General features: G+C 36.9%; 1 protein-coding gene across 2 annotated transcripts in view; it reads right to left on the minus strand.

Moving 5' to 3' along the window:
* Positions 1 to 10,087: 10,087 nt before the first annotated feature.
* The window catches only part of LOC121413927 (methyltransferase-like protein 24), a 44,081-nt gene continuing 38,941 nt past the window's right edge, over positions 10,088 to 15,227 (minus strand). For both annotated transcript variants that reach the window (XM_041606932.1, XM_041606933.1), the window contains exons 5-6: positions 14,647 to 14,911; positions 10,088 to 11,486 (exon numbers count right to left, since the gene is read on the minus strand). In XM_041606932.1, the coding sequence (XP_041462866.1) occupies positions 11,172 to 11,486; positions 14,647 to 14,911 (580 nt within the window). In that variant the 3' untranslated portion in view covers positions 10,088 to 11,171. The remainder of the gene's footprint in view (positions 11,487 to 14,646; positions 14,912 to 15,227) is intronic.

Raw genomic sequence — 15,227 nt, forward strand, 5'->3', positions numbered from 1 at the left:
ATCATCATCATCACCGTCATCACAATCATCATCATCATCGTCATGATCATCATCACCATTTTCATCATCAACATCATCATCATCACCGTCATTAACAACAACGCTGCTAACATTATTGTCTTTGCCACTGTATAATATGGAATTATGTTCTAATTCATTAAAAAATTAGTAATCGATCATCACCATGACAATTGAAATAAAATGCAAAAAAAAAACTTAGACCGACATGCATTTTTATTTTAATATTTATTCGAATTTGAACGTTAAATTGCATTGCCCATTAAATAAAGCATCCAATTATGTTATTAAAAATTTATGCTATTTATTTACATATATACCATCTACTAACCTGAATTTGTATAGTAAAAAATATGCTTAAGGGAATGACATTTAATCAATATCAAATACCTTGGCTCAGTACCTGTTTTATGTGCAATGAAATATTATAATATTTAAGTCTTTTTATATAATGTTTTGACGACGAATCTAGCTAAGTTTGATGCTTAATTCTATAAATATTCGTATGTCTATTGTATATTTCTTGATCAATATCATCTAAATATTATGTTTGTTGTATTAACAAAAAGCAATAAAAGTATTGCGCTTCCATGAAATTAATCATTTCGATGCTGTGTTACATTGTTTAATCAAAATTGGATTGTGTGAATTAACGACAGACTGAAATGAAAAGGGGGAAATGAAATCAAAATTATACTGCCTTGATATAAAGAAATTATAAAAAAAAAGATTAATGGGCGGGGGCAGGTTATGATAAGACTGATAACAAGTGTGTGAAGAAGAGAGAAGCACAGATTCAATCAACAGAGTGGTGAACAGACAGGTATATGTATACAGAGATAATAATGAGAGGGGCAGAAAGAAGGAAAGAAGGAAGGAAGGAAGGAAGGAAGAAAGAAATAAAGAAAGAAAGACAGACAGAAAGAAAGAAAAGGGAGAAAACAAAATAAGGCAGAGAGAGAGAAAGAAAGAAAGAAAGAAAGAAAACGGAGAAAACAAAATAAGGCAGAGAGAGAGAAAGAAAAGGGAAAAAACAAAATAAGGGAGAAAACAAAATAAGGCAGAGAGAGAGAGAGAGGAGAGAAAGAAAGAAAGAAAGAAAAGGGAGAAAACAAAATAAGGCAGAGAGAAAGAAAGAAATAAAGAAAGAAATAAAAAAAGAAAAAGAAAGAAAGAAAGAAAAAGGAAGAAAGAAAAAGGAGAAAACAAATTAAGGCAGAGAGAGAGAGAGAGAAAGAAAGAGGAGTGGGATAGAAGAAAATATAAAGATAGATGGATGTGTATCCCGTCAAAGTTCCGCCCGTGGCACTTGCCCTTACCCCTATACAGAAACGACAGTGATACTGGCTTTGGATTAATGGTGTTAATTCTACGGACCGTTTGGTTTGATTCTAGTTTTATCAATTGCTAATTTGAAAGAATTCCGATTGGTTACTTGGGATTCTTTTAAACAACATTGGTCACGGCAAATTTGTGATTTATCGCTACCATCGTGTTTTGGAGTGCAAATTTACCAACAAAAAATGAATAGCACAAGACTAGATATAACAAATAACCCATAATAGATACAAGTCTTGAGATTTAAGAGAATTATATTCATTTTCAGCAATATTTATATATATATATATATATCCTACTTATATTTATTTTTGTCTACTCGTTCACACACCCACACATCACTCGCCGACACAAACTCCCTCCCTCCTCTGTCTCTGCTCCCTCTCTCACTCTCTCTATCTGTCCGTCTGTGTGTGTCTCCCCCCTCTCTCTCCCCTCTTTCTATATCATCTTCGCCATCTCCCCCCTCGTTTTATCCCTCCTCTCACTCTCATTTCCCCCTTCTCTATCTTTCCTCGCATCCCATCATTATTGGAGGGATGAAAATGAGTCACATGGATTTTGATTAATCGTTAAATCTCTATCCATGTTGCTGGGATAAAGATATCTCTTTTGCAGAGCAAATAATCTTTGATAATCACAAGAACTATTTCTGATAAAGTGTAGATTTAGGGTGGCTTATAATGTCATCTCTCTGTTCGCTATCAATGTGGACTTAAGATTAACATAAAGTCAGCATTAGATTACCCTCTAATGCAATTACACCTGCCATATTGATAAGAAAAATGACATATAATCCCTCATTTTTTTTCAATGCATCCATGCCTGCTTGTAGTAGGAGAGATAGTCATCTCGATATCAAGGCTTGTAATTAAGATTTAATAATTTCCTCAAAATACGAGATTAATTGCAGGGACGGGTCGCGATTCATTGATTAAAAAAAGATGATGAATGAATGTGCGCATGAATGCGTATCAAGGAAGAGCGAATGTATGGTGTCCGAGAAAGAAAGCATATTTTCTAGAATGGGGGTTTATTGAGAGGCGTATGTGAAATCGAACATCTGATCATCCGGCCAGCCGACAACGCACTATGCGTGAGACGGGCGGGAACGGGTTTCACGCGATTGTCAATGTCGGTTCGCGAGAAGAGAAGCGAGTTTGTGAGTTATATATTTCCTCTTAAAAACACCGAAACCACTGTTTCATTCAAAACATTCATCGTCTATTCAATGTTTTGGATCTTCCTGTTTTGGGAGAGAATGGCGTAGATATAGGCCTTTTGTTTAGCATTAGCATTGGTCATGTTGGATGGAAAAATAAAATTGATAGCTAAATGCTGGAATTATCAGCAGCAGTTCTTTTTGAATGAGCATGCGTCATGCCTACTAAGATACGCTGGTTGTTGTTGTATGGGGTGAGGAGAAATCGAGATAATGGAAATAAGAAATAAAGAAAGTAAGAAATGCAGAGAGAGGGAGGGGGAGGGCGTGGGGGCAAAGACAAGTTTTGTCGCAAAACGGTTTGAAAGTGGGGGGGGGGGGGGGGGCTGACCATGTAGAAAAGCGTCAAAAGCATCATTCTAAGTTCTTGTTTTTTCTACCGCTATTACAAAAAGTGTTGGGATGGTGCCTGAAACCCACCAAGCACCCCCCCCCTCGTTAAACGGCCCATGAAATAAAGAGGAAGTGAAAAAGAGAGAGGATCACCCTTGTATTATGAGGGAGAAGGCAACAGAAGATCGAATAGGGCAAATAAACTCTGCTGCCAGGTATATCTATGGTACAAGATTAGCTCTTGATTTAGTGACGTAAGAAGCGAAGGATAGGTTTTGCCATGTAACGATTTGGCCGAGTGAGAGGAACATGACAGGGAAACCCCAGACATACGAAAAATTATAATAGCCAGTTTTTATATTAGCATGATATATGACATGATGTACGGCTCAAAGCGGGACAAAGCGCTTTACAGCATATTATTACCCCCGTCCATAGGCGGCGGAAGCGGGGGGGGGGGGACGGTGGGACGGTCCCCCCTAAATTTTTTGATAACCTTTTTTTTTTTTTTTTGCTTGTAATTTTTTTTCCTGCGGTCCCCCTAAATTCACGTGGACCCCCCTGTTGTTTAACTTCTAACAAGTTGTTTAAAAAACACTCAAACAATTGCTCCAATCTTTTGATAGCGTTTTTACAGCGCTTAATCTGGAGCTTAAGAATCGCTGAGTCAACTACACGTATCCAATGCCTTGCCTGTCATGTCTCCTGTGGACGGCGTATAGGGTCGTGCTGCGCAGTATCGCTCAAATCTGCTGAGATAAAGTATCAAAATTATTACCAAACCTATCCTCGCTGAATGTGAGCAACTTTGGTTATCATACATGCATGCTATTTCCATTAACTGTTTCCTCATTCCTCTCTCCTCTCGAAGGCACAATATTTGAAGCCTATTAAACTCTGGTTCTTCCTTCACTCTCTCACGTTCGGGCATGCGCTCTACTCGTGCCTCCTTTTCTGTTCTTCCTCAATATAAGATCTCAACTCCGTACCACTCAGGAACAGAGAACGTAAATTTTTGCACCGCGAGGCAGAACGCTTTCAAGAACATTGAAAATACATGTTTATTATCAATTGCCCTTCATGACAAAGAAAAACGAAGAAGTATTTGCCGAATATTTGTGAAATCAAAACAGTAGTCTTGTCCCTGCAGGATTCACCATCATTCGACAAAGACCTCCCAGCTGTTCATTGTCATTTGGCGGGCACTTTCAACAAGCTTACTGTGATTTTAATTCGTTCTGCGTCACGATGCGAGTACTCACTACTTCCCCGATGCCAGCGAGTTTTTAGATATCCATTTTAAAATCTACACAACTCTATTCAGGGGCGGATCCAGGATTTTCCAAAGGGGAGGGGGCACATTTTCCCTGAGGAATAAAATGACAAGAAAAAAAAAGGTTTTCAACAAAAACAAGGACATTTCGTCCACGAAAAAAACTTGACAAGGAAAAAAAAATAAAAACAAGAAAGGTCTTCACTTTAAAGGGGGGGGGGACACACTTCTGTTTTGACGGCATTTTCATATTACAAATTTTGATTGTGCCTCTCAAAAGAGAGGGGGGCAAAGACCGGATTCCCCCCCCCCCCAGGCCTGGATCCGCTAGTGACTCGGTTACCTAAGAAGTTTCACACTTACCCCCGTTCCTGAACCAAGTTGCCTCTCGAACCAAGCCTTTTACCAGCAGCTCTATACACTCTCAGCATACATGTATCTGGACGTCCTATACAAAGAAATACCAATATAATTATATAATGTAAGTTCGCATCCTAGAAACCATTCATAACACTGCAAAGTGAATCTCATAAATACAGTACACTAAAAAAAAAATGGTAAAATATGCTCCATGAGGGTAATTATGTGTCCAACCAACATCGGGCATTTCTTTTGGGCATTTCATTTATCCAGAGTGATGAAAATTTTGCCAATTCTAAAGTAATTGCGCCTTTTTTAACCTTACTGGATAATTACGCTTCCCACATTGAAAATACTTCCCCAAATATTGGTTGGACACATAATTACCCCCGTGCTGGCTAAAATTTTACCCAATATCTTTTTTACAAGTGTATCTCGAAGGGAATCTATCTTGGTCGTAATAAAATCATTTGATTTCTTTATATTACTCTTTGAAGGAATAACCATTTTAGGTTAAACTTTGAATACCTTTAAATTTTAACGAAGATAACACAGTTTCAACTAAACCACTCTTTTGCCGTTTCTTACTCTTCCCTTGAAAAAAAATTAAGTGTAATTCAATCTCACATAAAATATCAATTAAAGAGGTACTCCAGTTTTGATATATGATTTGAACAGATCAAATCAAACTATGAAAATACTGAAAAATCATCAAAATCGCACAAGGAATAAAAAAAAAAGTAATTTCGTTGAAACAGCTCAACACATGTCATCGTTAATATTCAATTAGCAAGCTAATGATAACATATCCCCACTAAATCTTTTGTATTTAATTATATGAAATAACTTTGTTTTCTTCCAATTTTGTCCAAGAATGAATAAAAATGGATTTTAATTCATTTTAATGTGCAAGACAAAAGTTGAAGCAACATATTTTGTTACAAGGAACCATAGTGAAAACGCTGAATAATTATGTTTTAATGTGATTACATGAGAAAAGGCAAACTGGAGACATTACATCATCAACCCAACTCATGAATACTGTTTCCACAAAATATCGCTAAAAGATTATTAAAGTTCAGCAACTTCATTATTTGTTATCAGATTTCTATGACATTTTCAGCATTTTGCGTGGTGAATGTTACTACATTTATTTACATATATAATCATTTTCAACCCGGAGTATCCCCCTTGATGAAGATTTAGATTTTAATTACCTACACAATATACAGGACAACAGTTGAGTGGCGATCACTTATTCAATTTGTTCTCAGTTATATCTCCATGTGGGCAAAAGAAGGGTGGCAACGTTTGGCTTATTTTCTCTTTTTCTTTGGGGCAAATGCTTGATTTTTTTTACACTGACAGTTTTCGATAGACCTGTTATTCATACAGCTTGCACTGTTAAAAAATCCCTGATTTTACAGAAAAATAAAAGAAGATTTTGCAGAAAGCAATACCAGAATCATTCTTTAAATTCATGAAACAGGAATTTTTCTGCAATTTAACAGAACAGGTCTATTGGAAAAAGGGGAAAAGAGTGTTTTATTTAAGGAAATTTGTAAGATTACACACACCAAATACCAATTTCCTGTAAGATTACGCAATCTGGTAAGATTACAGGTGTTCTCGAGACTCTGCTGCAGGAACTTCTTTTAGTTTAAGGATAAATTTTCTAACATATGGCTCTTATTTAAATTTGATTCTTTATATAATTTTTTTTCTTAATTAAAAATAGAGATCAAAAAATTAAAATTTTCTTGCCATATTACTTTCCACCAATAGAGGGCGTACAAAAAAATATGCCCAAAATTCAAGTTTTTGAGCTCTCTGGTGAATACAAAAATTATTCCCAAGTTACTAATGGTAAATAAATTGCAACTGTATGGAAATAGGTAATTTGGTCACAATAGTGATATTTTAATGATTTTTTTAAAGTGTGTGCTCAATACAGCATGGGCATACCATAGTCCTACCTGTAGATTCTCCACAGGCCAGATGGTAGCAGTGAACAAGTGGTGGCGATGTAGTTTTATTTACGACTGTTAGCCGATGGCAGACAGTCTACCTTGTATAATCCAAACCCAGCTTATATCATGCATGGTCTATGTCGTCGTCAGCTAGGACCGCGTTGTCGAGATGACTCGCATGTAGAACCGAAACGGAGACAATATCATTCACAGTCGACCTCGATCATTCAGAACAAAATGGCGGCCTGGTGTCACAGGCCGCCAGTGAGAGTTTATCTCGAGAATGAAGTGTCTAATAAACTGCAGAGATCCGTTGGCGTGGTCGTAGTGACTTTGCTGTGGGTCCATGGTTTTATTAACGGCCAAAGATGGATAAACATGCAAATTCTGAACGAGAAGAAGTCCCCTTAGCCTGGCCACTTCTTCTAATACATTGTAATAGACCAGTTCGTAGTTACTTCATGGACAATTTTGGTCAAATGACATTTCATTTATTTCATTACCATGATTACGATAGGCAGATTTCGAAGCAAGATATTACGTAAGCATGCCTTACATAGCAGGATGAAGAAATTGAATAGACCAGGTGACTAGAATGGCACACCAGTGAACACTCAATGAAGGTATTTGTTGTATTCTTACTTTGAATGCATATTATAGCATGCTGTACAATGTACTTGGCAAACTGTGAAATACCAGTCGTTCGTGGACGCATTGTTGTTTTTTGTGGGTGTGAATGAAAACCACTATTCAAAAGAATAAATGAATAATCAAGACATCGAAGTTGGTGCTTATCTCATTAAAGTTTAAACCACCATGTCACTTTAGTACAAATGACCTTCTTCTGATCATGCGCAGAATGGAACTACGAACTGGCTTATAAATACACCACGCACCATTCTTATCTTATACCTCGATCACATTTGCTCTACGTCGGCCGTACGGCGAGTCGAAAACAGCCGTTTTATTGATTTTTATTCAAACCATGTATATGTAGCTATTACCAAAATGTCAAAATGGCTGTTTTCGACTCACCGTACGGACGCCGTAGAGCAAATGTGACCGAGGTATCACACTCACACATTCTGCTTTCTTATCTTTCTGCCTATATGACTTGAACAATGCCTGCACCTGACCTAGCAACAATGGACCATTGCACGCTTCATAGAACACATCGCATTCCATTATCTGTTCTCGACCGTGAATAGTCGCGGACTAAAGGGGCTTTCACAATTATATTTTTCTTGCGATCGTTTACGATCATTAATTTTGGTCACAATATAATGTTGCACACAATCGCAACGGTTGTAAGCAGTCGCACCATCAATTGTGAAAGGGGCTTTCACACTCGCTCTTGTGATCGTTTGCGATCATTTGGTTACAATATATGTGGTGCACAATCGCAACGGTTGTAAGCAGTCGCACCATCAATTGTGAAAGGGCTTTCACACTCGCTCTTGTGATCGTTTGCGATCATTTGATCACAATATATGTTGCACAGAATCGCAACGATTGTAAGCAGTCGCACCACCAATTGTGAAAGGGGCTTTCACACTCGCTCTTGTGATCGTTTGCGATCATTTGGTTACAATATATGTGGTGCACAATCGCAACGGTTGTAAGCAGTCGCACCACCATTATTGTGAAAGGGGCTTTAAGGGGCTTTCACACTCGCTCTTGCGATCGTTTGCGATCATTTGGTTACAATATATGTGGTGCACAATCGCAACGATTGTAAGCAGTCGCACCATCAATTGTGAAAGGGGCTTTAGAGGCTTTCACACTCGCTCTTGTGATCGTTTACGATCATTCGGTTACAATATATGTGGTGCACAATCGCAACGATTGTAAGCAGTCGCACCATCAATTGTGAAAGGGGCTTTAGGGGCTTTCACACACTCGCTCTTGTGATCGTTTACGATCATTCGGTTACAATATATGTGGTGCACAATCGCAACGGTTGTAAGCAGTCGCACCACCAATTGTGAACGGGGCTTCAAGGGAGTTTTAGCTCTGCGATGTACGGAGGATTCAAGAACATAGAAAATATTGTCAAATGCCCTTCATGACAATGAACAACCAATAAGTCTTTGTCGAAAATTTGTGAATCAAACCTGCAGTTTCGGCCTTGACTCTGCTCAAACCACATAATGTGCAATTTTTTGTCAGCTCCGAAACGTAGGAGGAAATTTGTTCCGATTCTCAATTTTTCGACAAAGACCCCTCCCCAGCTGTTCTTTGTCATTTGACCGACAATTTCAACAATACATTCATCATCCGTATGTTGCGGAGTAAAAACTCACTTGCAAAATCATGTTTATTATACAGTTTGTAAGGCTATTGTATAATACTAAAAAAAAGAAGACAATGACCGTAGCTCGCAAATTGCTTCTATAAACACGTCGACACAAACAATGAACATCTTTTTAATGTAAACTTGTCATAAAAATGTTTATTATTACGACACAATACAATGACAGAAGCCAATATTTTGGCAATATCATAATAACATTAAAAACAGATATATCAACTTTCAAATGACCAACAAAAGATTTACATTCATCAATGAAAATAATGTAATACTACAAAACTGAAAAAAAATCAAGGTTTCTCTCAAAGAATGCATTTGATTTAAGTAATATCGAACAGAATTTCTATAACTTTACAATTAATTATATTGCACGCATTATAAATTTATACAATGACTTATGAAAACACTAAAAACCATTGATGAAAACCATTAAGTGTTTTAATTTAAGTACACGCATTCTCGAATAATTCTATTTTGTGTTCTCCCCTAATCACGGTAGAAGTAGTTTTAAGATTTAATTTATTCACAAAAAAAATAATCATAAAACGTGTTTATTGAAACTTTTGAGGGTATTCTTATAGCTTTTTTATAAGGCATGGATGATTAAAACTTGGGTACATAACTAAGTACTGTATTACGCAAGTACTGTTTTACTTTAAAAATACCAGCATGGACAAGATAGCCATTCAGTACATGAATATGATGTCTCAAATATTCGAATATGTTCAAACCAAATAAAAAGTTGTTTTTAGAAGAAAAAGAAAAACGAGACAAGTATATAAGTGTACAATATCAGACAAACAATAAGAAAGTTATGAATGTTTAAAAGTTGTAAAAATTGATAATCACTACACCAATTAAGACTTCAAATTGGCCGCATTGGTGATGTCATTGTGATGTAAGACAATGACAACTCTTTAATTTACTCCAATACATAATGACTAAAATTCTTCTTCTTCTCGTAATTTTTTTAAAGTTTATTTTGGGGTTTTTCTTTCATGGGGACATAAAAGAAATATGTTATACTTTGATTACTTTCCCAGGGGAATGAGTACTTATAAGGGAAAAACACAAATCCCTGATAATTACGTTCATGACCTGTATGGGAAAGTTGTACTAGCGTTTGTTATGATTTACTTAATCAGTTGCCAATTTTGAATTTAGATAGTCTTAGGGGTCTCAATTTTTAAACACCTTTACATTCCTTAATACTTGTCTTGTTCGATTTCTTTTAAACTTTCACAATGTTCCTTTTTCCCCTCTCTGTAACTGAACATTTTATGACCAATGTTGGCTTCCCCTTTATATAACAGTAATGAATAGTAGCACAAGTATGGTGTAATGTATTCAAACCATATACATTAAAAAACCACATATCAAGTTCTAAAGTAAAGTAGTATTGGGATTGAAATTGTATTGAAATTTATCATACCGCAGCAGGGGAAAAAATACAAGGCTAGCGTAAATTGTGTATTCATTATATACGGCAAGAATCATCCGCTGAATACTCAGAAAGAATGTTGAGTAAATTAACATGGACTAATAAATAAACTGAATGAAATAGTGGAGATTATGATAAAAGTTCACTCGACTTAAACATTGAAAACAAATATTTTATTGTCACACTGAAAGTCCATATTGAAGTTTTGTAAAAAATACTAAACTATGCAGCTCTATAGAGGGCAGCATATCAATTCAAGGAGAAAGGAGGTTGATGAAACTATCCAGTGGACAAGGATCATCTGTTGAGAAATTCAGGAAGAAAGTCTGCCTTCCTTACTCAAACTGTCGATCGTCTGATTGATTCTTTAATGAACAATTATTCATGCTTTAATATTTCATTATCATTATTCAATCCTCACATCAGTTTCCACTGAATATGTCCTTATTTAATATGTACTAGTATAGTTCGAGTAATAAAACAAAACTCCATATTGCCTTTGTGAATGTAGTGACATTTTTGTGTATTTTGCTGGAACATTGTATTCTGTCACCTCCATATGAATAAGAATTGAAAATAAAACTGAAATTCAGCGCGTTAGCATTATGGATTTAACTCTGAAAATGAGTATGTTCAGAACTTTCCAGTTCGCTAATTATGCATAGCAAGCAAACAGAGAGCTACCATGCTGTATATTACTGACTGTTTCATAATTTTCATCTGTTTGATAAATGCTTTATCATTAAACGAGCTAGACACTATTGCAACTTGGAACAGTGTCTTAAAACCACAACCACTTCGGAAAGAAGTGCCACACAAATTCTAAGAGTGATGATAGTTCAAAAGTGAAATATAGTGAAAGTCTTGATGGAATGAAGGTGGGGTATAAAAATTTACGCTGTTCATCACCTCCATGCATTGTTAACCCACCCTAGCGTGTAAGTACTACTAATATTAGGCATCGTTTGCCCCAAGAAGATAGACGGCTCCGCCTTGTCTTCCAAAGTGTGAAATAATTTATAGTGCGCCCTCTCTAGTTCTTTCAGGACGCTGTACCAGAAACGGATGACGTCCTGATTGGAGCCTTGCACTTCGAATCCGCTCCAGTTGAGGTGGATGTTGAAGATGAGTTGATGAACACGCGATACCGTCCCATCAAGAAGAATGTTTTCTAATACTTTCCATTCGGCGCTCTGGAGGTCGGCTCTGATGATATCGATCTGAAAAAGTAAACAGGGAATAATGCAGTTACTAAATTATTATGAATGAAACAGTATTACCTAGATGAATTATGAATTATAAACAGATTTTTTTTTATTTGGCAAGGAATTTTAATGGAGGATAAATTGCAAAGTTGTGACGGTTGGGGGTGGGGGGGGATAAACAACACCAATGATAGAAAAAAATGGGGGAATCTATATAGTTTGCCCCCCCCCATTTAGAAAGTTAATATCGTATCAAAATTATTCTTCAAGACTTTACCACCACACCACCATCATCATCAACATCATCATCACCACCACCACCACCTGGTCCACCATATGCACCACCAACACCATAAACATCATCGTCATCATCATCATCATCATCATCGTCATCATCATCATCATCATCGTCATCATCATCATCGTTGTCAACACCACCACCACCTTCATCATAACCAATGAACGGTCCCAGACCACAATGATTTGAATTACTTTGTTTAACGTGCAACTGCAGAAACATTTACTCTCGATCTCAGGTCCGAGAGCTACTATCCTGAGAGATGGCGCTATACTAATTCACATTCGCAAAGTTATTGACTGCCTTTCTTAGCACTTGACTACGGCAACGGAGATTCATATTATGCTTTCCACTGAAAGAGAGAGAGAGAGAGAGAAAGGGTGGGGGGGGGGGGGCACGACGAAAGAATTTGTGATAGTTCGACAGGATTTAGCTAGACTGGTAACCCAAACTATAAAACAATACCATTAGAAGTTGACATTGTAAGCGAACGCAGTGAGATCACTTAAATTGAAGAATCAACAAACACAACATAATGGACAAAAAAAAATCACAGCGCAACGACTTGCAGTAAACGAAGTACAACAGTATTCCAGAAGGAATTGTATAAGGTCATCTGGTGTCCGTCCCGGAGACCAAATCTTAAAAACATGTATAATGTTTGTGCTGAAGATTGTAAATGAGAAGCTGAAAATTAAGTTAAAGGGCAAGTCCACCCCAACCAAAACTTGATTTGAATAAAAAGAGAAAAATTCAACAAGTATAACACTGAAAATTTCATCAAACTCGGATGTAAAATAAGAAAGTTATGACATTTTAAAATTTTGCTTCATTTCACAAAACAGTTATATGCACATCTCGGTCGGTATATGCAAATGAGGGAACTGATGATATCACACACTATTTCTTTTGTATTTTATTAGATGAAATATGAACTATTTATATTTTCTCGTCATTGTCATGTGAAATAAGTTTCATTCCTCACTGAACACATGGAATTCCATTATTTTAACATTTTGTGCTTCATGCAAGGAGGTCCTAATCATCAAATTCGTAAAAATTGAAACATTGTATAATTCAAACAATAAAAACCAAAAGAATAGTGAATGAGTGAGTGACATCATCGACTCTCCCATTTGGATGTAACTGGCTCGTTCATATAACTATTTTGTTGAAAATAAGCGAAACTTTGAAATGTCATAACTTTCTTATTTTACATCCGATTTTGATGAAATTTTCAGCATTAAGCCTGTCTGATTCTCTATTGATTCAAATCAACATTTTTCTGAGGTGGACTTGACCGAAGTCATCAGATTGGGCCAACTGGTAACAAGGAGGAGCCTAATTGTGGCACCCACACCAGTTTCGACATCCTCGTCTACAATCTATGCGTCATCATCCATGACTTCGTCGTCATCGAACACAAAGTCATCTTACTCATTTTCGTCAACTCATGCCAGCGAGGTGAATTCATATACTTCAGTTGATGAAAGTCATCACAGAGTCATTTGCAACTATTTGTATAGCTCAGTCGGTAGTGTGGAGGTTTCGTATTCCCGTGACCCGGGTTCGATTCACAATTGATGCACAAGTGACCTTTGGTAAGGCATTTAAATCCTCATTACCAGGTCCCTTGGAGAGGACCATAAGAAGTCGGTCCCCTGGTTGCTTGCTTTCAGTTGATGAACGTCATCTTGTTATGTTATACCGAGGTTTTTTTTTTACCTGACTGCTAAGAAAGCACGAATGCCTGTAAGCAAGCAACCAGGGGACCAACGGCTTAAGGTCCTCTCCGAGGGACCTGGTAATGAGGATAAATGCCTTAACAAAGGGCACTAGCATCACAGAGCTATTAGTGTGAAACTTACACCATACCGCACTCATCAAGCTTACTTCATTCTCGACGCAAGCTGATGAATTCAGGAATATCCATATCTAAAGACCTAACAGCAGCGAATTACGCAATTTCGAAAAAAAACAAGAAAAATCTAAGAAACTACCGCAGCATGGTCAAAATGATGGCCGCATCTTTGTCGCATTACCAACCACGAATGACAAGTTTGTCAAGAAGCTCATTAGATCCATGGAAGAAGCAAAGCAGCTTTCAATGTCTTGAGAAATTGAACATCTGACAATTATCATGCTACTAGAAACAATGAACGCGGAAAAGCAATCTACATAAGTTTATAAATCTTTTAGGATACTTCCATCATACTTTACGTCATGAAGAAGCTTCTTTCTGTTATTACTTGACTATTTTACTTGGTAATTGTCTTTTGTTTATTTTTAATTGTTTTTTTTTAATGCAGAAACCATTATTTTGTGGAATATGTAGAAAAGAGGTAAAAGCTACACATAGAGGTTTGAAATGTACAATGCGTACCTATTAGATTGTTCTTCCGATGTTACTGATAAATAAATACTTCTGAGATTGGAAATGTCGTAAATACTGTATGACTGATATACATTTTCCTATGATATGTCATTCCTTTTCCTATGATATTCAGAAGACAGATCTATTCATCACGAATAGCTCACTAGTTTTCTTGTATATATTGACATAGAAATCGTCATCTTATGCTATTTCTTAAAGACCTATTCCCACGAGGAATTGCAATATATATTTCAGCTTGAAATTTGAACGATTGTATAAGCTCATTACAGTAGTAATCATCGCCATTGGCATAGTCATCGCCTTCACAGCCATCATCATCGTCATTATCATCGTCCCTATCATCCTCCTCCTCCTCCTCCTCATCATCATCATCATTATCACCATCATCATCACCATCACCACCACCACTGGTCCAGCATCACAAACGTTCGAGATATTTTTATATTAGGTTCGTAAACTCAGATTATTTGTTCAATGCTTACCGAGTCGTGTCCCAGTTTGGACATGATAGCAGACAATTTACTTGGTTTCCATGACGATGACCCTTGAAGTCCAACGTTCGAATCCCGCCAATCAAGGGTAGTTTTGTGTAGTACAATGTTCTCGGGCAATGTTCCTTTGCCCACACCATGTTGTTCACTCTCAGATAGGATGTGCGCCCTCATGCGACCACTCGGATCAAACACATGCACCTCGCATCCCCTCTCTGCCATCTCAATCTCGAAGCGAATGTTTGATGAACGAGTTCTAAAAAAGAGAAAAAAGGAGGGAAAAATTACCAAGACGATGAATAGCGATCGTCTATTTTGATAAAATAAACCTTTAACAACTTTCCACCACAATTATTGTGCATCCATTGATTTTCATGATTGTCAATAATCATTATTTTCGTTCAATAAGTTGGAGAGCCCACTGAAATGAGATATATCACTTTTTTTGTAAAAGCGACCTCTTTTATGATACATTTCCCGAGTTATTTCCCCTTGTTAGTTTATCAATTTGCTGTGTATTCCGTATTGGGGAAAACAGGAGGGGATATCATACAACATATTGTTTCCTCACA

Source organism: Lytechinus variegatus, chromosome 4 (assembly GCF_018143015.1).
Source record: "Lytechinus variegatus isolate NC3 chromosome 4, Lvar_3.0, whole genome shotgun sequence".
NCBI classification, from domain to species: domain Eukaryota; kingdom Metazoa; phylum Echinodermata; class Echinoidea; order Temnopleuroida; family Toxopneustidae; genus Lytechinus; species Lytechinus variegatus.